Source organism: Protopterus annectens, chromosome 1.part0 (genome assembly GCF_019279795.1).
Source record: "Protopterus annectens isolate FY-2018-M chromosome 1.part0, PAN1.0, whole genome shotgun sequence".
NCBI classification, from domain to species: domain Eukaryota; kingdom Metazoa; phylum Chordata; order Ceratodontiformes; family Protopteridae; genus Protopterus; species Protopterus annectens.
In genome coordinates, this window is record NC_056725.1 from 620,560,241 (window position 1) to 620,586,740 (window position 26,500).

The window sequence follows — 26,500 nt, forward strand, 5'->3', positions numbered from 1 at the left end:
AACTTAGAAATGATACAAAAAAACTAATTTTGCTAGACAAAAAAAAAACTACTACCAGAACTTCCAATTTAAACAACAAAACAGTCCCCAAAAGTTTTTGGCAGGTATTAACCAACTTCTTCATCCAGGACAATCTACTACCCCAACCCCATCAAACTATACCCATAAATCCCCAGAAACTGTTGCCAGTGCCTTTAATAACTTTTTCTCTGAAAGTGTTCAGTCCTTAGCTAACCAACTTACTCCCACCCACTCTAACTCTACCTCTAACACACCCACTTCTCATCCCCGCCTTTAACTTACAACCTGTCTCTACCACTTATATCCAATCCCTTATCAAAAAACTAAAACCAACCACCCTTTCTGCTGACCTGCTTCCTGCAGAGTACCTACAAAAAGCAGCCAATGCCATAGCATTCCCTTTTCTTTCCTAATCAATAGAACACTAACTGATGGAACTATCCCCTAAATCTGGAAAATATCCCATGTTATCCCACTCCACAAAGGTGGAAGTTCAACAGAACTGTCCAAATACAGACCCACTGCTATTCTGTCACCACTAGCCAAAATAATGGAGAAGTGCATGCATAAGCAGCTTATGGACCATCTCATTCAGAACAGTCTACTGGCCAACTCTCAGCATGGCTTTAGGCCACATCACAGCATCACCTCCACCCTCCTTTCTTTTACAAATACTATATTCCAAAATAGGAACAACAGGCTATCTTCAGTCCTATTTCTAGACGTGTCGAAGGGCTTTGATATGGACAACCACAAATTACTTATCCATTCCCTGAAATCCATCTCCCTAGTTAACCATACTGTTCAGTGATTCCTATCCTACCTGAATGGCAGACAGTCTGTATTTTGGCAGGGCATACTGTCCACCCTGCTACCTCTCACCCTTGGTGTCCCTCAGGGCTGTATTCTAGGTCCTCTACTCTTTTCCGTTGTCATCAACAGTCTTCATACTGCCATCCCTGATGCAACTTGCATCCAATACGCAGATGATTCTACCCTGATCTGTATGGTCTCCTCCCTTTTAGACCTGCAAACCTTAACACAAAACACATTTAACACAGTTGTAAATCGACTCTCTAATCACCATCTGTTAAATCCCAACAAAATGAATCAGCTCCTCTTTACCCCCACCAGTAGATCCACCCCATATTCCTTCTCCATAACATCCAACAACGGTACCTCTATCTCTCCAGATACTAAGCTTTTAGGAGTAATAGTGGGCAATAATCTCAAATTTGATCTGCATATCAATAAAACTATAAAAACCGTTAATAAGAAGCTTGGCTCATTATATAGAAGCAAACCTTTTCTACCATTAGTTAGGACTGCAATCGCCCACTCACACCTACTCTCTACCCTTCTGTTTGCCACCCCCATACACTCCAATTTGAGCAAAACTGAATTTAGTGCGCTCTCTCACTGTTACAACCATATTGCCAGATTTGCCATAGGCTCAACATATAGAGCACATCACTGTCTAAACCTTAGTCTTCTCGGGTGGCTAGAACTGCCAAGTCTACTTCTGTTCAATCAGCTTATAGTAGCACACAAAATTCTGTACCACCCTGAAAATATTCCGGCACTCAAAAATATCATAAAACCATACAGTAATTCATGGCCACTATGATCATCCAATAAACTATTGGTCCAAACCCACAAAGGTATTAACTCAGCCAGCGACTCCCTGTTTGCCAGCATCGTTGGTAAAACTTGGAATTCACTTCCATCTAACCTTACACTTGAACCATCTTTAAATCTCTTCAAAAAAGGCCTCAAACAGTCTTTTAAATAGCACTGGCTTTGTCCCTGTACTAACCCTGATTAATCACTACTTATTCATTGCCTTATTTAAATTAGGTTCAGCCACAGTGGTGTAGCGGTTAGCGTTGTCGCATCACAGCAAGAGGTTCTTCCATTCGATTCTCGGCTGGAGCACCTTCTGTGTGGAGTCTGCATGTCCTCCCCACGGTCGAGTGACGTTTAAAGACATGCAGGTAGGTGCGTGCGTGAATGGGTGTGCCTTCCTTGAAGGTCGGGCATCAGGCTGGCAACTTGGCACCGTAAAAATCCACTGCCAATCATTAGCAGACCGGAGTTTTGCTGTGGCGAGCCCTAACTGGGAAAAGCCGAAAGAAGATTGTACGCATCTCTTGCTCATAATATCTTGCTGCAACCTGTTGTTTTTGTATACTATTACACAATGTGTATATTTGTGAGTACCTACTAGAGGGCTTTGTAAATATGTTTGATTCATATCTGTTATGTTCTGTCTGTGTTATCTTGAGCTTTTCTCCCCAGGCCTCCGGTGAAAATGAACATGTATCCAGTCTGACTATCCTGGTCAACAAATGTAAAATAAATTACTGAATGTCTGTTTAAAAATGATAGTAATATGTTGAAGCTTTTCCCCCGACCTCTGCTGAAGAGGGATTTATTTTTAACTAAACCCAGTTAGATAAACTCATTAAACAAAAACAAAATAAAATAAAAAAATAAATATGTTTGTCAGCTACCTTTGAATCGTCACTGACATGTGACAGTAGAGCTGCTGATTTAAGTAGGGCTAACTTTATTATTCTTTTGAATGTTTCTTCACTGCTGTGGATGTTACATTCTTGTATATTATGTATTTCTTCATCCAGAAGGCAGAAAAGATTTGGTAGACACTTAAGACTGTGTTGCGCTACAAGGTGACTGACATCTGGTTTGAAAAGGAACATCCTCAACATGAAGAGGAGGCAGCTAACAATGTTTATAGAAACCGATTATTACTGAACACTTGAATACTAATGTCACATGCTGCAAGAATCTATCTCAAGTATGTCCTTTTATGCTGAGTACTGAGTAGTACATAATCTGATTGGATTTTTTCATCCCCCTCCACCCTGGCCACCAGTCCCATTTCTCACCTTTTTCACTTATTCCTTCTCCCGGTGGCTGGCTAATAACCATATTTGTCGTATAATGCATTTATCAGGTTGAGGTGACCCATCACCCTTTGGATGAATTAGATATTTTTCATTTATGTAAATGAATCTGGTCTGCAAATCTGTTGTTTGATGGATTATAGCTTAAATACAGGAATCCTTTTGCATAATGTGTATGGGTTAGTAACTGAGTAAATATAATGCATAGAACACTTTTTCTGTTAACAGTTGCACTTTGTAAAGGTCCGTTTTCATATTTTTTCTCACATACTTGATTGTGAATATGATAAAACAGATATTAGATAATGAAGGGCTAAATAATCAGCTAAATACTGTGGACCACCCAAGCCATTATAAACACAAATGTGTGTGAAACAAGCCTTGCTGGAGGGATAGTTTACTAACTCAACATATTCTGAGCCTGTAGTACAAGTTTTTTCTGCTTTAAGGCTAGTCTTGATTGGTTAGACACTAGTGTTATGTATGGCCTTGCTTGTTTTGAGAGGTGGCACTGTTAAATGCATGTAAAAGGTGGCAAGAACTTTTGTAAGCCTGTTTAAAGATATATTTGGATAAGTATAATACCCCTCTGTGATCATAATTCTAGTATTGTTAACCAGCCAAGAATATGGGCAAACACAGTCACAGAACCAAGAACCAAAGAACAGTGTGTTTGAGAGGCAGCACAGATGGAATGGCCAACAACAAATGTTATATCCACATATATTCTTTAATGGTTTAGTGCTTTCATTTTGCTAAATTGCAAATCTTCTTCAGAACAAGCCCATAAAATCCTGCATCACCTTAAAATATATGAACCAACCAGTCAGATGGCTCGCTTCCCCAGCCCATAATGTTTTAAAATGTTATGATGCTTGTGTGTTGTTTTGTAATGGATTTCCTAAAAGTTGGATATTTTGTAAATAGTTTGTTCATTTTTACAGAATGAAACATAACATTTTTTACCTTTGTGATTTTTGAAAGTAGACATATTAGCTAAATATCATATTCCTTTGTTAAAACATGTTTTTGATAATTTTGTGTACAACTGTAACCTGAAAGTGTTATGGGTTTTATTAAATTTTCTATAGAATGACATGTTTGCCACTCAAACATCCATGCCTAGTATCGTTCCTGTATATGTAAATATATGTGGTTGTAAGTTGTAGTTTGAAACGTCTGTCTCAGTACCATGAAGCACTCTCTGCAATGCACTACTCTATAGAAAAAAATCTGGTTTGTGCTCTTCCATATTGTTAATTTAATTTTATAGCAACTGTAATCTGTTACTTTCTGTTGCTGTATTCTTGTGTCTAGGTTATGACAAAAAGTGGTCCTTGAATCAACCCTTCTATTTGATAAACAAATGATTATTAAAAAAACAGTATACAAGAAAATGGTGATGATTGTTTTGATTTTAGGTATTTTGAAGCAGTACTATTAAAGGAACAACGAAGGCAGCACAGAACACGGGGGCACACGAGTTATGATGTGGAGCATGGCGAATTCCTTTGCCCTTTGTGCGAATGCATAAGCAATGCTGTTGTCCCTTTAGTTCCTTCTCCAAGGATTTTGTTCAGCAGGTGAGCATACTTGCATTTGTAGTTGTGGCTGAATGAAGCTGTAAAGTCAAGTAGCATTTGAAATGAAAATTAATTCATCTTGAAGGCTTGTATTTTGACTTTGTTGGATTGCCTTAATTCATATTTCTTGTGATATTTTAAATAATTAAATTAAAAAGAAAACTCAGCTACAGCTGTATTGCACTGTTTGTGGTTTAACTTGATAGTTCCAACATTGTCCCCCAGATTTAGTCCTGCACAGAAGCGGCCGTTTAGGAGCATGACGGCAGCGGGCCATATATTAATGAAGGCCTGTTATAATGTTGCAATGTCCACAGATAATCACATGTGCCCCATACAGTATATGTACACAGGAATCAGGGATACAAATGTAAGGTAAAATGTGTAATGAATGATAACTCCATATAGCTTCCAAATCTCCCACCTTCCCAAGAACCATTAGACATTACTGTCTAAATTAGTGGAGTGGTAATCAGGAGTAAGCACTAGTAAGCAAATGTAAGCATAATTAAGCAGTAGTAAGCGGTGTAAGTATATATAAGCACTAGTAAGCGGGTTTAAGCCCATTTGCACGGGGGTAAGCAATGCGCACACAGGTTAAGCAATATTGAAGCTAACTCTCTGTAGGGTTATGCAACTGGAAGTTAGCATTGCTTACCCTCGCGCAAACCTGTGCAAACCTGCTTACAAGTGCTGAAAAGTGCCTTAATCACTCTGTATGCAACAGCCGGTGTTCTGGCCAGAAACAAAATAAACAGCCTTTGCAGGTCTTGAACCCAGGACCCTGTACACTATAGTCACAATAGTTGACCACTAAGCCATCAAAGCTGTACATAAAATTGAGGTATCACCAAACAAATCCTCACTATAGTAAAATCAAACTGAACATGTGAAAGGAATCTATATACAGTCTTATGTTCTATAACCTACTACATAACATAAATATGTGAACTGGAGTACTGCAGTAAGCCCAGATGTGAGGTGTAATTGTAATAAAGTGTTGAAGTCCCCTAATAAACACAAGGATCCCATACGGTGTACGTACACATGAATTATGGATACCAGACGTATATATAACATGTAGTGAATAATAAGTCAATGCCAAAAAGCAAATATAACGCAAAGTAAATATTAAGCAACACTAAGCATTGCACAGGCCAGCTTAGTAGGTGTAAGCAATGTGTAGGCCAGCTAACTCAAGTTGCCCATTGGTATGCCCCTTTAAACAATGCCAACCTTAGGTAAGCAGGTTTGCCCATAGCTCAGCCTTTTCAAAACCATCCAGTCATGGCAAAGTGTGAGAAATCGGCCCTATTTAAACCCAACAGGTGGGAAATATATCTCATAACTGGTTGTAGCTTCTCCTTGCAGGCACCATGTCTGGAATGGGAGAGGGAGTGCTCTTTTGGGCACAGAGCTGGGGCATCCAGGAATCCAGTGTCATGGCAGGACTCCTTGTCAAAGACCACGAGCAGAGACTGCTGCAGGGACAGTACCAGGGTTCCCAATATAAAGCAGAAACCTGGGACCATCTCGCCCGTGCCCTCACCATTGCCACTGGTATACCCTGAACTGGTGAGCAGGTCAGGCATCACTATGCCGACCTGAAGCAGTGAAAGGGGGATCTTTTGGATCAGTGGATCCAAGAGTCTAGGATGACAGGGGAGGTCCCAGTAGAGTGTAAGTATCACTCCACTACCTGTTTAATAATTTCCAGCTCATGTATATTATGGATAGTATGGCTAAATATTCCGCTTATGTCCTTCACAGCGGCAAGTGAGCAGGCTGTGAACCAGGAGGCCGATGGATGTCGCTTGAAGAGGTTGTGATGCAAGGCAGGTTAGTAATACTCTTGCATGTACTGTCATAGGAAATAAATCTAACAGTATTAGTAAGATAATTGCCCGTATAAAACCTGTATTGTTTAAGGCAAGTAATGCATACACCAGAGAATATGGCAGGAAGCGTCTCATATAGGTTGTATGTAAATAAAAGCATAATAGTCTGACAGTGAAGGTCTAACTGCTGTACTGCATGCGTTTACTCTGGTATATGGTAATGTAGATTTGCAATCACTTAGTAGTACTGTTGTATTAAGCACTGTTACTCACATTGTGCAACATAAATAAAAATGTGTAGGAATGTCTGTATATGACTGGTGTAATCCCCAGAGGTCAGCTAGTACAACTGAGAGAGACATAGATAGAAAACAGTGAAAAGATAGACAACAAAATCGAAATAGCACACGCAACTGAGACGTGAACTGTTGTATTTTTAGCACACACAGCCATGGTTCGAATCCTGGGAGTGGTAGTAGTATGCATACATAATCATACCCCACAACTATACAGATATGTCCAGAATGTCCAGTAAATTGGCCCGTATCTGCTGCCTGTCACTGTGTCCCCCTGGGAAATCAGTGGGATAATCCCAGACATATAGGCTGCAAACAAGAAATACAACTGATTGTCACACATCTATAAGAACAAACCTGTCACACTAGCAACTCCCCAAACTGTTATGAGAGTAATAAGCCAAGTATGTCCCATCTACAACTCCATGCTGCCAAGCTGTGACCAGAGTGTGTACAGTAACAGAGTGAGATGTAAGTGCATAATACTAATGTGAAATCTGGTACTTTGTGTGGCAACATTTAGGTAGTGCCAACAAGCATTGCTCCCACAGGTCCATCAGATATGAACACTGTGCCCAGAAGTAAAAGTGATACCCTGTACTGGTATTGTTTACTTTGGTATTGTATGGCATTGTTAGTGTTGCAGTTGATCTGAATAATAAGGTATTAGTCATCACTGTCACCCACATTGTGCTACATAATCTAACTGTCAAGGAAATCCTGTATAAGGTTGAAGAGGGCAATAGCCTACATGTGTCCCAGTTCACCTGCATATGGTCAAGACATGGTCAGAGTCTGTGCAAAAAGAGATGGACAGGTATATGCGTAACATCGACCTGGAATCTGGGAGCGTGTGTAGAAACAGTAAGTGTTATCAAACAATTCCTCCACAGGTATACCAGGTAAGAGGTGTATACTCCAGGTTAAACGAGTTCATGTAAGTAGTTGTCAACAGCCATATCATTGACCAAACTAAGGCACAGGTAGTGTAGTAATACTTGTAAGGTACAGATAACAGCACTGATTATGAAAGTAATGCGAACTACACAATATACTAGTTGTTAATTGGCATCTTTCTCCACCCACCATATCTCTAACAATACACTAAATTCCCAACTCAATTGGTATGTGATGACTTCACTGTAATGTTGGGACATATGTCCTATTGTTTGATAATTATTTAAATCTGTTTCTGTGCATGTGCTACGTTGAATACTCCAACATTGGTGGCATGGTACCATCAGTGTACCTGCATGCTGCTGTTATTACCACTGTGTTCCCATATATGCATGTGTTCTGTTTGCTATGCAGCTGATCCATATCTGGTGTCTGGGTTAATGGGACTATCTATGCATGCTGTTATACCTAATCCTGGAATGTATTTACTGTTACTAATCCACATATGTTGATAAAACATAAACACAATAGCACATATGGGAATGCGTGTCCCAGCGGAACCACCTGTCCCACCTCAGCTGGCTGTGGCACTGGGCACCAGCACGTCTGGGGCCCAACCCGGGACCTCCTTGCCCATAGATACTGCACCACCTTCAGGTGGAACCGCCTCAGGGGATGGGGCTCACCCCCCCGGAAACAGGCGTGGACAGGAACCTGTCACCCGTCGCCAGGTCCGGGTCGTGCTGCATAGCAAACTCCACAGGGAGGTCAGAGATCTGCTACGCCAGCACGAGGGCCGCGTGCCACGACTAGAGGGTCAGCCTCGCTCTGTGACTCAGCCCCCAGCACAGCCATCTTCGGGGCTGTGAAGGTGCAGGGGTGACTGCCCATGGGTGGGGACCTCAGTCCCACTGTTTCCACAAGGGGGCTCATGGGCTTCTGATTTCCCAACACCCCTCCCCATCAAGGTGTTTACCCCCCACATTTGTCATATACCGCCCCTGCATGCGTCTTGTCTGTTTACCTACCTCCCCAAATATACCTAACATCCCTCCCCAGCATCCCACTCTCGCTTGAAAAAAAAGGGGCAATCTGTTCCCAAAAAAAAAAAATCACGCCCCATACATAGCTGTCCATTTCGCGCACGTGTACACTGGACACACATAATCTGGTCTAATTGGTGTCACAACATATTGTTGTTGTCCTCACCCCTCTCTCCGGGGTTTGAGTGTCCAACTCTACTTTAAAATTCAGTGTATATGCACAGCTGTTGCTGTAGAAGAAATGGGCATCTATGGACCTTCCCTACACCCTTCCTGCACATCCCTAGCTATTTTCCCTATTGTCTTTCCCTTTTTGTGCCCCTTTTTCACCACTTTCCTATCAACCCTTTTTTCTTTTAAAGAAATGAGCGTGGGGTTAAGTGGGAGTAAGCACTTTTAAGCAGCAGTAAGTGGGTTTAAGCCTGTTTGCATGGGGGTAAGCAATGCCTACATAGGTTAAGCAATTGAGAAGCTAAATCAGTATAAGAAATTGTAACCAGACGTTAGCAGTGCTTACCTCCACGCAAACCCGCTTACAACTGCTTAAAAGTGCCTTAATCACTCTGTATCCAACAGCCCTTGTTCTGCCCAGCAACAAAATAAACAGCCTCTGCAAGGCTCGAACCCAGGACCCTGCACACCATAGCTAAAGTGATTTACCACTAAGCCATGTCAGATATACATAACCCTGATGTTCTCACAAACATATCATCCAGCACAGTCATTCAACAGTACAGGAAATGTATTTAAATATGTAGATGTATGTGTGTCTGTATATATGTTTATATCTAAATAAATATAACATATCTATATATGTGTGTGTGTATATATATATATATATATATATATGTATACACACACACACATACACATTTGCATACATCTATAGATATGTATGTCTACATCTATATATATATATATATATATATATATATATATATATATATATATGTGTGTGTAAGCATAAGTATATATATCTATAGATATATAAGAGAACATAAAAACATATATGTCCACATGTACCGTTAATGGGGGTGAGGGGCCCCAAACAACATGTACATATAGATTTGTATGTATAGATATCCCCCCCCCCAGAGCCAAACACATCTGCCGAGCAATACAATACCAACTGTTGCAAATCCCATAACCAGGACCTGACACAACATGGGCACAAGATGTTAACGGTACTCCATCCCACCAGTATGATGTCAGGCTGGTATAAGTAACATCATGCAGTACAGTCTGGCTATCATAGGGGATGTACAATGTGGAAGGAATCAACATTCCTAAGATGCATATACACAGACACATATATGCAGATACACACATATATATATATATATATATATATACACACATGTATACATATATATATATATGTATATATATATATATATATATATATATATATATATATATAGATAGATATATAGATAGATATATATGTAACTACACATACACACACAGAGATATGTATAGGAAGATATATATATGTAGAAGATGCACACAATATGGAATACCCACTTTGCCTACAGTTGCCACCTTGCCAACTGGACACTGTATGAGCCACCCATATAAATGACAATTGTTGCCTGCAACATATACCCACAGAGAGGTCAAAGGATATAACACCACACACAGGTTTGCATACATGAGAAAGCTTTATTTGTGTACTATTACAGTTATATAATGCCATGTCATATAGCTGTTTAGCCTCTGACATAAAGGTTTGTATATGTTGCTGTCCAGGCCGAGGCCTTCAAGTAGTACAGTAGTAAAGACAGACTGGACCACAGGATAACAATCAATCAACAGTAAGTAATGCAGATGTATAGTCCAGCAGCCTCTGTCTACACTCTGTACACAATCCCTAGGGGTAAGGACCTCATTTGCCACAATGGGATTTATCTGTTACATAAGAAGGCATAGCTGACACCATCACAATCCCACTGACAACTGACAAACAGAACAGTATGTATGGCAGGAAGCAGTAGGCCTGCATTTACCCAAGGTGCATTGTATGGTAATGTTCATCCAGATACCTTAAGGCAGCTTACCCCTTATACCTCCACATGTTGTAACAGCCTAGGTTAGTTATGGTGCACCCTCCCCCCAATAGACTGACATACAAGGCCATATACTACTGTTACATACACTGGCCTCTGGAATGCATAAGGGCACACATGTATTGTGTAGATGAAAGATATACATATATGGACCCAACTCCACAATATGTGTGGGGACCAATACAGCAGTGGACTGATGGCAGGAATGGCAGCATGACGTACTCACAGCCCACTACATAACCCCTGACAGCATGTCATATGGACAAAGCCTGGTATGTAGGTGGAGGACAGAGGCTGGAACATAGGCCCATATGTGAAATAATGTTGTCATACACTAAGCAAGTCGCTGGTGTTACAGGATAGGCTTCAACATACCCTTAGTCAGGCATATGTAGTTAGAAACACAAATGGATGTAGCCATGTACTGATGGCATTCAACAAACACACTGCCAGTGATATATCTGACACAAGATCTGTGTGGTGGACAGACAAAACATAACAGGCACACCTGTTGCCATCAAGTGGATAGGCTGACAGCTGAGAGCTATGCAGACAGACTGCATTCCATGTTAAACTAGTATATGCACACAAATCCAGTAACACTGGTGCTATACAATGCATACAACAACACTACTCACACTCTGTATTTCTGGAACCTCATACAAATATGTAGCTGGTCTGATTATGCAAGTTCTCTTGTAAGAGGTGTTGCTACCTGCTGTCATGTAACACTGCTTCCCACACAAAGGAAGGATGTCCACCATACAGAAGAGGTAAAGGGACCATGCCCACATGATGTATGGATTTATAGTAGTGGGTTGCCATGACAGTGGTAATTGGAAGTACTACACAGAATGCTGCATGCAGGTAGCAAGTGGAGGACACAGATTGGTGCAAAGGCCATCACCTGGTCATGTGCATCACCTACAAAAGCCGTGCTGCAGTCTATCCAAAGCAGCTCAATCCATTTACTAGAGAGAGACATATATATATATATATATATATATATATATATATATATCTAACAAAAAAAAATAGAAAAGAAAAAACATCCACCCAGCAAACTATCCAGGAGAGACATCATTCCCACAACAGGTATGTGAAGTATATATGCATGTAATTGACTGTAGTACTTGGTCCATAATAATGGGATAGATGATGTGGAATGATTTATATGTGCCATCAGATGTTGTAATGATGTTCAGCTGAACAACTGCTAAGGACAGTAGAGTCTGTCCCTGTGGGCAGTGGGCCGTACCCATCAACTGTGCAGAGCAATACTGACTGATAAGATTTTAGCCATTATAGTGTGTGTTGTGTAATGGGAAGCATGTATATTACTGTGGCCAATAGCTGGTGGTGGAAGTAATGCCATAATGATGGACACATGGGTTCCACAGCCCACCACTTGCAGGATACTCAGGGCAACCTGTATTGTAGCATGCTGGAATGCTATAGGTGTGTAATAATGTTACCTGCAATCTGGTCCTACATATACCCCCCAGTGTCAGGCTGTGTCCATATGTGGCACCTGTCTGTGTTGTAGCAAGGCAGAACAGTGCAGCTGTGCAGGAAGGTGTTGAGAGATTGTGGACCTGATATCTGAATGTACCCCATATATAGCTATGTGTATGTGTACACACACACACACATATATATATATATATATATATATCTACATGTATGTCCACAAATATACAGATACCCATGTGTAGACATATATATAAACACATATATATATATATATATATATATATATATATATATATATATATATATATATATATATATACACACACACGTCTACATATATACAAACACACACACAAACATATATGTATGTAAATACATGTCCCCTATGGTAACACCACAGTGCTGCATGCTATGTGCGAGGGAACAGCACACATAGCAAACACACAGATAACTACAGCTGTAAGTGTGTGCAACATGGACGGGTATGTCATATGTGAACAACTTGTTGGGAATACATTGCCCTTGTCTGTGAAGTATGGAATGGGAAGTATGGCAAGTATAGTTGTGGAGGTGATCAGGGTTGGTAGATATAGAGGACAAGCAAAGAATAATCCACGACCTTGAAGAAAGGAACCGGAACTCTGCTAAAGTCCAAAAGGCTGTATTTTTATTTCTGAAGTATTCCAAAAGTCACAGATAAAATCACACAAGCGCTTTCGCTCAGGCAATCCTGAGCTTTATCAAGTGAAAACAAATTGCAGTGTGCAGTAACCTCCATTAAATAGCCTGGCAATTATACAATTAACTAATTAGTGAAATCTAGTACTAAGGTACTCTGGTGCTTTAAAGTTGGGTGTTAAAAAAGTTAATCATTATATCAACTCAAAAAAATGAAATGTTTGCAATAACATGTGCACTTAAATAAATGACTAACCATAAAAAACATTTTAAAATGCCAGTTTCCTAGGTTTCAGAACATAAAAGTCTGAAGTCTGATTGGGGTTGTAGATTGTTGAAGAATATGCTTAAAAATGTGTTTAGATTGTCAGTGAATTGTTAAAAAAATTTTTCATTATTACTTTACACTGATAAAAACATGCAATAAAATATGCAGGAGATATTTTTAATACCCATCCATATAACATTTCATATAGAATTTGATTTATTAGTCGGAGTCCTATAACCGTGGATGTTCAATAATTTAGTGTGCTGTGTGGAGATGCTATGGTATGAAGGGGGTCAAGTGTGAGAGTTATAACCTAGCCCTCCTAAGCTTGAGGACCGGTTTAATGCTGATCGTCCCATTCAGACCTGGTGGCTTCCCTGCATTCAGTCTCGACTGCCATAATAGTTCACGGTAGCCCAAGGTGGATTCCCAGTCACCACCTCTTGCATCTGGCTCAACCTGTTCCAGGACTAGAAACTGGATTTTGGGTTCTGGGCAGGAGAGTGAGTGTTTGTAGAAGGCGTTGGTTTCCTTCTTCCTGGTCATGTCATAAAGATGCTCAGATCGTTTTCTTAATTCCCTCTCAGTTTTGCCCACATAGAAACTATGACAGTTGGTGCACATCCCCAAGTATACAACCGGTCTAGTGGCACAGGTGTAAAATGCAGAGGGGTGTATGTAGTAGTTCCTGGACGGAGGTATGGTGCTGTTTCTTTGGATATGGCATGACATTGGGCACAGGCACCACATTTGAATGTGCCCAGCCTTGGTTGTTTTACCTTCATCTTTTTTCTTTGATTTCTTTCAAATAATTCCTTTAAATTAGCCCCTCTTTTACGAACAAAACTGGGTTTAGGTGGTATGTAGTCCTTTAGTTCTTCAAAGAGGGTTAAAACCGGCCAGTGATGTAAGATTGTTTCTTCCAATTCATAGGAATTTGATGAGTATGTGTGTGCAAAACTGTTAGTATGAACAGTATCCTTGTTTTGTGTGTTGTTGGTCACTGGTACAAACCCCCCCCCCCCCTAATATTGGTTTGTAGAGGGAATGTCATGCAGATTTTACCTCTGCTGCTAGAGTTAGAAATAGTTCCAGAGGGTAACCTCTCTCCAAGAAAAGGTTTTTCAAAAATTCCACCTCAGAATCAAAATCTTTCTCCGTACTGCATATTCTACTTGCTCTGATGAGCTGCCCCTTAATGATCCCCCTCTTTTGATATGGTGGGTGGGCACTTTCGAAGTGTAGCAAGGAGTTAGAAAATGTTGCCTTGCGATGTAGTTTGGAATGGAAAGTTTTCTGATTGTAGTCCTTGTAAAGAGTAATGTCCAGGTAATGAAGTTCGTGCTGATCCACTGTGTGTGTGAATTGTAGGAAATTCGTTGTTGAATTGATATGTGTAAGGAATTCAGATAGGTTCCCTTCAGAGCCAGACCATAAAATACAGATGTCATCCAAATAACGTCTGTAGAAGAGAATGTGATCTTTCCATGGGGGTATTAAAATGAATGTATGCTCCCACATGTGCAATACTACATTTGCGTAGAAGGATGCACAAGATGCCCCCATGGCAACCCCCTTGCGTTGCCGGTATAATTCACCATTAAAAAAGATGAAGTTGTTGGACAAAACCATCTCCATCATTTCGGTAAGCAAGTTGGACATTTTGTTACTAAGGGTTGTCTTCTGGCCTAGAAATTGGGCAAACCATTCCAAACCTTTTTGATGAGGGATGCTGGAAAACAGATCTTTGATGTCCACTGTGACCATTAAGGTGTCTGGGGAGTAGCAAGAGGTGGGAATGTCCCGGAGGAAGTGCCAAGAATCCTTGCAGACATGGGACAATAAAATTTGTTTACACAATCAAAACCCTACTAATATTGAGGGTAACTGCACTATTTCAAGGAGAAACAACTTTGCCATATACAATTTTACGGACATGAACCTTCCTATAAATGCTTTTGATGTTTTCACCCGAGGGCTACATTTTGTCCCAACTAAACCTATGAATTTAACACAAGCTTTGATAGATTTAAAAATGTTTACCAGAGCCTTAAACTTAAATTTGATTTTTAAAGGGCAAACACTTAATGCAGCAGGCCCAACGCGTACAAGTCTCTTTAACCCCCCACTACACCCAATAATCCTCTTTTTTGAAAAGTTAGTGGAAAATGACTTCAGGAAAGTATATAATAATCAAGAAATTCTACTTCATCCAAATTTTTCTGAACAAGAAATGAATTTTATTGAACACTTGCATGAAGAAAAAATCAGGGTCATGAAACCTGATAAAGGAGGGGGAATTGTCCTTATGTTCTCAGAGGATTACGAAGCCCACATGCACACTATGTTGCAGAATGACGAACAATACGAGACGGTTTCACGAAACGAGATCAATATAGCCTTTGCTGAGATCAAGTACTATCTTAGTGACCTTCTATTACAACAGGCCATCAAAGAAAAGGTCTAGAACTACTTACATGTGGAAAAGCCCAGAATACCAGTCATCTTTGGGATACCTAAAACCCACAAAGGAATAAATCCACTACAATTCAGGCCGATTGTATCAGGAGCAGGTGGAGTGACTGAGCCCCTGGGAAAATTTATTGATTACATGACCAAAGAATACACGTCTTTATTGTCCCATGTCTGCAAGGATTCTTGGCACTTCCTCCGGGACATTCCCACCTCTTGCTACTCCCCAGACACCTTAATGGTCACAGTGGACATCAAAGATCTGTTTTCCAGCATCCCTCATCAAAAGGTTTGGAATGGTTTGCCCAATTTCTAGGCCAGAAGACAACCCTTAGTAACAAAATGTCCAACTTGCTTACCGAAATGATGGAGATGGTTTTGTCCAAAAACTTCATCTTTTTTAATGGTGAATTATACCGGCAACGCAAGGGGGTTGCCATGGGGGCATCTTGTGCATCCTTCTACTCAAATGTAGTATTGCACATGTGGGAGCATACATTCGTTTTAATACCCCCATGGAAAGATCACATTCTCTTCTACAGACGTTATTTGGATGACATCTGTATTTTATGGTCTGGCTCTGAAGGGAACCTATCTGAATTCCTTACACATATCAATTCAACAACGAATTTCCTACAATTCACACACAAAGTGGATCAGCACGAACTTCATTACCTGGACATTACTCTTTACAAGGACTAAAATCAGAAAACTTTCCATTCCAAACTACATCGCAAGGCAACATTTTCTAACTCCTTGCTACACTTCGAAAGTGCCCACCCACCATATCAAAAGAGGGGGATCATTAAGGGGCAGCTCATCAGAGCAAGTAGAATATGCAGTACGGAGAAAGATTTTGATTCTGAGGTGGAATTTTTGAAAAAACTTTTCTTGGAGAGAGGTTACCCTCTGGAACTATTTCTAACTCTAGCAGAAGAGGTAAAATCTGCACGACATTCCCTCTACAAACCAATATTAGGGGGGGGGGTTTGTACCAGTGACCAACAACACACAAAACAAGGATACTGTTCATACTAACAGTTTTGCACACACATACTCATCAAATTCCTATGAATTGGAAGAAACAATCTTACATCACTGGCCGGTTTTAACCCTCTTTGAAGAACTAAAGGACTACATACCACCTAAACCCAGTTTTGTTCGTAAAAGAGGGGCTAATTTAAAGGAATTATTTGAAAGAAATCAAAGAAAAAAGATGAAGGTAAAACAACCAAGGCTGGGCACATTCAAATGTGGTGCCTGTGCCCAATGTCATGCCATATCCAAAGAAACAGCACCATACCTCCCGTCCAGGAACTACAAGATACACCCCACTGGATTTTACACCTGTGCCTCTAGAGGGTTGTATACTTGGGGATGTGCCAACTGTCAAAGTTTCTATGTGGGCAAAACTGAGAGGGAATTAAGAAAACGATTCACGAGCATCTTTATGACATGACCAGGAAGAAGGAAACCAACGCCTTCTACAAACACTCACTCTCCTGCCCAGAACCCAAAATCCAGTTTCTAGTCCTGGAACAGGTTGAGCCAGATGCAAGAGGTGGTGACTGGGAATCCACCTTGGGCTACCGTGAACTATTATGGCAGTTGAGACTGAATGCAGGGAAGCCACCAGGTCTGAATGGGACGATCAGCATTAAACCGGTCCTCAAGCTTAGGAGGGCTAGGTTATAACTCTCACACTTGACCCCCTTCATACCATAGCATCTCCACACAGCACACTAAATTATTGAACATCCACGGTTATAGGACTCCGACTAATAAATCAAATTCTATATGAAATGTTATATGGATGGGTATTAAAAATATCTCCTGCATATTTTATTGCATGTTTTTATCAGTGTAAAGTAATAATGAAAAAAATTTTTTAACAATTCACTGACAATCTAAACACATTTTTTAAGCATATTCTTCAACAATCTACAACCCCAATCAGACTTCAGACTTTTATTTTCTGAAACCTAGGAAACTGGCATTTTAAAATGTTTTTTTATGGTTAGTCATTTATTTAAGTGCACATGTTATTGCAAACATTTCATTTTTTGAGTTGATACAATGATTAACTTTTTTAACACCCAACTTTAAAGCACCAGAGTACCTTAGTACTAGATTTCACTAATTAGTTAATTGTATAATTGCCAGGCTATTTAATGGAGGTTACTGCACACTGCAATTTGTTTTCACTTGATAAAGCTCAGGATTGCCTGAGCGAAAGCGCTTGTGTGATTTTATCTGTGACTTTTGGAATACTTCAGAAATAAAAATACAGCCTTTTGGACTTTAGCAGAGTTCCGGTTCCTTTCTTCAAGGTCGTGGATTATTCTTTGCTTGTCTTTGGTTTTTTGTGCATTACTTCACTAGATATAGAGGACAGCCTACAGGGGTGGTATGTGACACGTGGTGGGTTAACACCCTGGATGGTGTGTGTGGTCTGTGATGTGGAAGCCCCATGGGCCCCAATATGGACACAATGAGAACAAGCCTCCCATCCATTGCTACTCACAACAGCAGTCCACGTCCCAAAGGTGCCTGGCCTGGAGGTTGAGCAGGAGGAGCATGTGGACCCTGCAAATGTGTACTGGGTGCCTCAAGGTGATGGAGCACATCCCACATTTGTCTGTAGAGCCCGCTATGGTACAGACCCTGGACCTGACGTGGAGGGACAAGATCATGTCTGTGTGTGGCCGGGGGGGGGGGCAATATCCCCTGAGTTGGTTCCACCTGAAGGTATTGCTGGACCAGTACATGAGGAGGCCCCAGGGTGCGTCCCACATGTGATGTGGCCTGGTAACATGGGCAGATGAGTTTGGAGAGGTAGTTCTGCTGGCCAGTAGTCCATAAACATGCTATTGTGTCACTGTTGCAGAACATATGTGGGTAGTAATAGTCTACAATCCTGCAACATGTCCAACAGCTTGCATAGATATCCCCAGTAACACAGAATGTCAGACGTGCAGCAATCACATAGCAAACATACCACAGGCATTTATGGAACCATAGTGTGGCTCTAACAGTGGCATGCAGGTGAATCGTCTGTAACCGGCCAGCAGTGATAGTGTCCACACGGGGAACATGGCTACAAACGCATCGCACAAAGTGTGGTGCAATACAATATCTGTCCCACTGGTAGGTAAGCTCTAGCCATACCTATTGAACTGTGTGTGCAGTTTGTTGTCACTGATATGGTGGGGGGGGGTGACAGTGATGTGTATTAAGAACTGTGGTAACCTTGTTGTATGACTTGCTCACACCTGTTTCCATCTTTGTCTTTCAGGCAAGATGTCACATGGAAGGCTCCCAGCTTTCTCAGCTGCTGAAAATGACATTGTGGTTAACCACCTAATCCAGCACTACCCTGTCTTTGGCCGGGCCGCTCATGAGCAGCAGGAGTGGACCGCCCTGTGGAATGACCTAGTCCACAGGGTGAATGAGGTCGGACTGCATAACCGAAGTTATGAACAGGTCCGTCATCATTGTTCTGACCTGCTTCGCAATTCCTTTTGGCGTGCTGCTGCAGTCCGGGGGGATCACCACGCAATGGGGGGGGGGCCCATGCCATCCATCCCCCCCGGCACGTGTTGAGGAGCTCCTAGCCAGCCTCGTGGCACCTGCCCATCTGTATAGCCAACAACTGCCGGACATCATTGTGGAGGTGGGTGCTACCCACACACCGGCTGAGGAGCATGCAGATAAGGCCATGGCACATCAGTAGACCACTGTTGCATATGGATTCGCATCTGTACAGGTAGATCATGCATATCTGACATCATAATAGATATAGTTTGTTGCTGCATAGTAGTGATAAACAGATGTGCTTATGTGTTAGTATTGTGGACATGTACTGTTGATGTATTGTAATGCTGCACCCACACTGTAACAGTGCCACAGGTGTGGCCACTAACTTTGCATCTCTCACCATCTTATGTAGGTCCCTCCGGTATACCACCAAGGCAGCAGTCTGTAGCTGGTGAGTATGGTTTATGTTGATGCTTGCCAATACACCGGGCATGTAATGGCTATGGTATACTCCATGCACACATCTAACACACCTACCCAGAATGCATGCTGTACATGTGCACGTATGGTTGCTGTTATATGCACGGCATCACAGTGGTGACCATGATGTGGTATTGGAAGGGTATGTCAGACACCTGCAAGATAACTAACATCCTGTCATTGCGGAATGTGTCCACAGGGAGTAACATAATGGTGGGAGACATGGCCTACAGTAGGGACATGTTTGAAACATCACCCGTATGCAGTGCAACACCAGTGGATATACCAGTAGTACAATGGCAACTGTTGCAGAGTTAGACTACAGCATAACGTATTACTGTGTTCCACATTATCAGCTGGGACTAGGCTGTAACATGTGGTGTTCAGTGTATGGGACACTGCAAACTGACACGTGTAGGCCTTACTTGTCAAGCATCTGCAAAAAGGCTGAAGATGGGGGGGTGTAAGCATGACATACCAGTGCGCTGCAGCAGGGATCCTAAGGATGCTAACAATGGCTGTATCTGCACACAGGTTCAGGAACTGTGGCAGACGTAACCCTACCCCCACAGCAATAGTGATGGCAGTGTGTGAACACCAAGGGATGTGCACATGAGTAGACTTTGCAATCATGCAGATTAGGGGTACATGTGTAGGGCAGACTGAATATACACTGGCAAATGCAGAAGGGCTATCCTAATATAACACTGCTAGGAGTAGTGACTGCTGTAGTACACATAATAAGTGCAACAAACCGTCATGATAAGGGTGTGCACACACATGCACACACAGAGTGTAATAGTGTATGCATCGCGGTCAGCATCCGCACACCTAACACATTCCGTAGACACTGCATGTGAATGTACAGGGCATATGTCACATATCGGGCTCATATATTGTTAATATATTTGGTGAAGTGGTCCCATGGCAAATCAAGGAAGGGTGCGTCATATCAATAAGGGTGTGTACACTCCCCATAGCCACGGTATGCTCTGATGGTTGTCAGTGTAATAGTTTTGGATTGGTCATACATGGTCCGCTGATGTTGAGAGCTGTAAACCAGACATCAGGCATTCACAAATGACATCTGTCCACATATCATCCCAGGTATGTGTTGCTGAAAAACATAGGGGCTGTGAGCATTAAAGCTGACATAACTGACAAAGTACTACACATTCAGCAATGGGTTGTACACCTAGAGGTGTGGTGCACAGTATATGTCGGGGTGCAGAACAGATGCACAGCAATACTGTGTGCAGTGGTATCCAGGGGAAGGGCCATTGCCTAGTAACATGGCACATGCATCACACACATGTATACTGTTGCTAGCATGGATTGACTATAGCTGCACTGCATGCTGTTGTGTACCATATGATGTTATGTGATCCTATCTCGCCTACATTCTGACTGATGGGTTCGGAGCCGATCCCTCGGCTCCGACTCGGCACGCTTATGCCAAAGAGCGAAGTCTCTAATTGGCTGAGCTTACTATATCCCAGGATGCACCACCACCAATCCCCCAGATCTCGTTTGCCGCTAACCTGCGAAGACGTGGTCTCGAGCTGGCTGAGCTGAGTAGTTATTTTAACTAACTTTTTCTGTCAGTTTTTTGCTGTTTTTGTCTCAAAAAGCTGTTTTAACGGCTATTCTTCTACATTGTTGTGTGATTGGTTGGATTTGTTGAAAACTTTTGTTGTGTGATTGGGTTGAGTTTGGTAGGCCCCCTTCATCTAGGGCCTTCCCGGTCAGTCAACCCTCCTATAACTTACATATAGAGCAAAAGGCTTTAAATATTTTTGTAGCTCTGTTTGTTCTTACAGGGTTTTCAAAGTTCCCTGTCATTTGCGCTTTTAAGCGATAACTGTAAGGGGTGTTATCAGTAAGTCAGTAATTGTATTTTTCCTGTCAGATTACTGAAATTCTCTTTCCATAATGTCTCAGAATCCTAGGCCTTCGGGCTTTAAAAAATGTACAAAATGTAGTTTCAAAATGTCCATCACGGACGATCACTCGCTCTGTGTGTATTGTTTAGGTGCAAAACACTTACAGGAGTCATGCAGCGTATGTCACGCTTTTTCCTCAAGGGTCCTCCAGGAGAGGAAAAATAAATTGATTCTTAAGGGGTTAATTAAACCTTCTTTTGAAGAAGCCTTGGCATCCTCTCCTTCTCCTGCTAAAAAGAAAAGGGCGTCGGTTCCGACCAGTCCGTCGGATCCGACCGCTAAGAGACATAGGCAGGCCTCTCCTTGCTCCAAGGACTTCGAGCCGAGGTCGAACGTCTGCCTCGATGCCACCAGTATCGACTCCTCTGGCTTCGGAGCCGATGGCTGGGGCATCGAGGCGGGTCACCTTCGGCTCCACTGGTCTCGGAGCCGACAAGGGTCGCCAGCTCAGACACTTCCTCCTCGGCGAAGTCCACCTCGGCACCGATGGAATCTGGTGTATGTATTCCTTCGGCGCCGATACTCATCGAGTCACCTCGAGCCGGTCCCCTAGCCCTTTGGGGCCGTTGGAGAGGCCGCTCGAACCCGTTCTGTTTCCTCTCGGTCTTCGAGGATGTCAGATTCTGATATAGACAGGGTGCTCCAAAGACTGTTCCAGTCCCCAGTCTTCCAAAAATTTGTTTGGTTCCGACCCAGTTGGCTTCGGAGCCGATGACCCTGGCCCACCCCATTGCCATTCCTCCTCCGACTGCTTGGCTCCGGAGCAGGTGCTGTTGGAGCCGGTGGAGATCTTAGGGTCGGCTCCGACCCTTACTCCAACCCGGCCGGATCCGAGTTTGGTACGCGGACTTCTTCGGCTGGACCCGGGGTGATGTTTCGACCTATGCTGGTTCCGAGCCTCCCCTCGGTGCTTCGGCTGCGGGACTTCCGTCGGCCATCACGGCTCGGGACCGGACACTCCCAGGATTCTGGGGTCCGGCTTTCAGAGCCATGAGGAGTGCCTTGGCCAAGTCCTCTTGGTCATCTCTCCGGCTTTACCGCACCTTCCTGGGCGTGGAGACTGGGTCTTTGGCAGTTCCCCTGTCCGTAGTCAGCGGAGCCCGGGCCTGAGGTTACCCCCATTGGGGTTCCCTCCTCCTGAGGGTTCTTCGAGTTGTCTTCGGAGGAACCCCAAGGAAGAGATCGTGCAAGAGGAAGCACGTGGACTCCCCGAGTCTATTACATCAGACACTGATCTTGATGATGCAGAGGGGTCCCGAAGTCATCCTCGGATGATGTCTCATTTGCAGACATCTTAGAGATCCTCAAACAACGAGGCTGGATATCCAAACCCCCTCTGCTGATGAGTCAGTGCTCCTCAAGGCCTTTGGGGCTCAGCCCTCCGCCTCCTGGGTGTCTCCGCCTCGACGAGCTTCTGGATTTGGTTTGTCGGGCGTGGGAACACCAGATACTGTGGAACCAGTCCCTTCTCGTCCAAATAAATTTTTGTCTGCTCCCCGAGAAGGAGTTCCTCACTAAAGGCGTGGCTGTAGATGCCATGGTGGTGGCATCTGCTACACAACAGGACGTGGCAGAGGCTTCAACGTCCGTCCATCCTCCTAATAAGGAGTCTAGGAGTATGGACAGGTACGGAAGCGCACCCTGACTTCAGCGGCCTTTACTTTAAGGTCTCTGAATTATTTGGCACATTTTACCAGGCTTCAGAGGGATCTGGTCAAGGAGTTGTCAGATTCCCTCTCGGTAACCTACCTGAGCAGCTAGCCCAGTCGGTTAGCTCTCAGTTGGCTATCCTTACGTCAATTTCTAACTCGTCCATGAGGCTCATTTCCTATGAGGCCGAAGGGGCGGGTAGAGCGGCAGGCACAGGTGTGGCTCACGGAGACAAGCCTGGCTCGCTTGTGTCAGTTCATGGAGGCCTTCAAGTCTTCCTTCGCCGACGCTCCCTTTGATGGGTCCTCCTTGTTTGGACCCAAGGTTAAAGACACCCTTACCCGCTGTGAGCAAGAGGGAAAAACTTTATCTGCCGTAGGTGCCCGTTATTCCACTCCCTTTCGGCCTTACCCCAAGGCTAAAGGAGGGGGGAAAATGTGGTTCCGCAAATCTCGTAAGTTTTTCTCCCAACAGCAGGAAGATTCCCGTTCCAGAGGCAGAGGACGGGGAAATTTTTCAGGGAGATGCCGTCCCAGAGGCGGCAGAGGGCCCCGCAATTCTGGAGACCGCGAGTCCTTTCGTGGCTCTTCAGCCTCCCACACGTCATGAGGGATGGCCCGGCTGTGCTGCTCCGGAGTCAGTTGGGTGTCGTTTTGCCAAGCACCTAAAAGCCTGGGAGTCAATCACTCAGGACAGATGGGTGCTTCGGATCATTGCCGGAGGTTACACCATCCCATTCACATACTCGCCCCCACCGTCCAAAAGAATCCCGAACCCACCACCCAGTCAAAGGGAAATGGCAGCCGCAGAAGCTTTAAAGCTGCTAGAAAAAGGAGTCATCCAACCGGTCCCCACAGACCAGATCGGATCAGGAAATTACTCCAGGTTCTTTTAGTGCCAAAAAAGTCAGGGGACCTGAGACCAATATTGGATCATAGCAGACTGAACCAATCCGTAACGAATACCAAATTGCGAATGGTCACGTTACAATCCATTCTCCCATTGTTGGAGAAGGATGTTTGGATGTGCTCCATAGACCTCAAGGACGCCTATTATCACATACCGATACATCAGGCGTCCAGGAGGTATCTGCGCTTCAGCCTGGGAGTCAGTCATTACCAATTTTGCGCTCTGCCCTTTGGTCTCACCACAGCCCCCAGGGTGTTCACCAAGTGTTTGGCAGTAGTGACGGCTCACCTGAGAAGTCTTGGATTCCAAGTGTTTCCCTATCTGGACGACTGGCTCCTGACTGCCACCACCAGGCATCTACTGATGGACAACCTCAAAGCCACCATCTCCCTGGGTATTACCCTGGGGATTACATTCAATTGGTCAAAGTCTGTCTTGCTGCCCTCTCAGCATAAAGTTCATAGGAGCAGAGATAGACTCAAGATTGATCTTGGCGTCTTTCTTCCTGCGAAAGGATCCAAACTTTACAGGGCCAAGTTCAAGCTCTGATCTCGAGATCCAAAGCCCCAGCCAGGATGGTTCTACAAGTTTTAGGCTCAATGTCTGCCACTGTTCTTTTAGTTCCTCTGGCAAGATTGCACATGAGGATTCTTCAGTGGCTATTGTCAACTCAATGGTCCTTTCAGGATCTTCCCCTCAATCATCACATCATGATTACGGAAATATGCAAAGGGACCTTCGCTGGTGGCTTCAGACATCCAATTTGGATCAAGGAAGCCCCTTTGTTCTTCCCTCTCCAGTGGTTACCCTGACGACAGATGCCTCCCAGATAGGGTGGGGGGGGGCATTGTCTGGGCAGGCTAGTTCAGGGCTCCTGGCTTCCAGACGAAGCTCTTCTCCACATCAATGTGTTGGAGATGAGGGCTGTACTTCTATCCCTACAGGCCTTACACAAGTTTCTTCCTCAGGGCATCATCGCCATCCACACAGACAACATGTCGGTGGTCTGGTATCTGAACAAACAAGGAGGGACCAGATCGTACCCCCTTTGCAGAGAGGCCATGAGAGTGTGGGAATGGGCTGTAGCTACCAACCGCTTCTTGGTAGCGACCCACATTCCGAAGGTCAAATATATTGGCAGACAAATTGAGCAGGACAATTCTCTCTCCTCACGAGTGGTCTCTAAACCACACAGTAGCAGCTCAGGTTTTCAGGAGATGGGGGCCGTGCTGCGACCTATTTGCAACTCCACTAAACACCAAGTGCCAAAGGTTCTTCTCCTTGATCCCACATCAGGGAGTACCAGCTATGGATGCTCTAGCACAACCTTGGCCAACAGGGCTACTTTATGCCTTTCCTCCAATTCCACTTCTCCCCAAAGTTATTCAAAAGCTTCTCAATTGGGGTCCTCAATGATACTGATTGCCCCGTACTGGCCTCGTCAGGTATGGTTTCCTTACCTGAAGAAGCATGCGGTGGGCGATCCGTGGACTTTAGACCTAATTCGGACCTGCTAATCCATCAGTCGGGACATCGGCATCAGTCCCTTCAATCTTTGAAATTGACAGCTTGGCTCCTCCACTTCCGACTTTAGTCAGAAGGCACACACTAGACCCGAAGTTGTTCACATTTTATCTTCGCCCACAAACCCACCACTAACAAATTGTACCTCAGTAAGTGGAAGAGGTTTGCTATCTGGGCTCAACTCAAGGGCTTAGACCCTATCACTGCTCCTGTCCCAGAGGTTTTGAAATTCTTAACATCCCTGTTTAATCAAGGATCTTCTGTCTCTACTATTAAAGTCCAACTAGCGGCTATCTCTAAATTCCACGAATCCATGGATCCTCCATTGATGAGTAGCAGACTATGCAAAACTTTCATTAAAGGTGCGGGCCTATTAAGACCCCCAATTTTTCATCCTGCCTCCGTGGGATCTTGATTTGGTGCTTGCATTAACATCTTCCCCTTTCGAACCGGCTGCTACATGTGAGTTAAAATATCTGTCTTGGAAAACTGCCTTCTTAGTTGCAATTACTTCTGCAAGAAGAGTTTCAGAGCTTCAAGCCCTGTCTATTAAGCCACCGTACTTGATTTTCCACAAGGATAGAGTATCACTTAGGCCTAATCCATCCTTTGTCCCAAAGGTCTGTTCTAGTTTCTGTCTCCAACAATCTCTAGAGCTACCAGTTTTCTTCCCAAAATTCTCCAATGAAGCAGAATACACTCTCCATAAATTGGATGTTCACAGGCAATTACGCTTCTATTTAGACAGGACTCAGCAACCGTAAGTCAGACCAGTTGTTTGTGTCCTTCTCAGATAATAAATTGGGTCAAACCATCACAAAAGCTACTATCTCCAAATGGATCAGAGATTGCATAACTCAGGCTTATTCTTCTTCAAATAAGCAACTTACAACAT

The 26,500-nt window shown here is 43.3% G+C and overlaps 1 protein-coding gene across 3 annotated transcripts in view; it reads left to right on the forward strand.

Moving 5' to 3' along the window:
- The window catches only part of UBR2 (ubiquitin protein ligase E3 component n-recognin 2), a 5,196,118-nt gene that overhangs the window by 3,515,443 nt on the left and 1,654,175 nt on the right, over window positions 1–26,500 (forward strand). For all 3 annotated transcript variants that reach the window (XM_044061864.1, XM_044061881.1, XM_044061872.1), the window contains exon 32: window positions 4,370–4,531. In XM_044061864.1, the coding sequence (XP_043917799.1) occupies window positions 4,370–4,531 (162 nt within the window). The remainder of the gene's footprint in view (window positions 1–4,369; window positions 4,532–26,500) is intronic.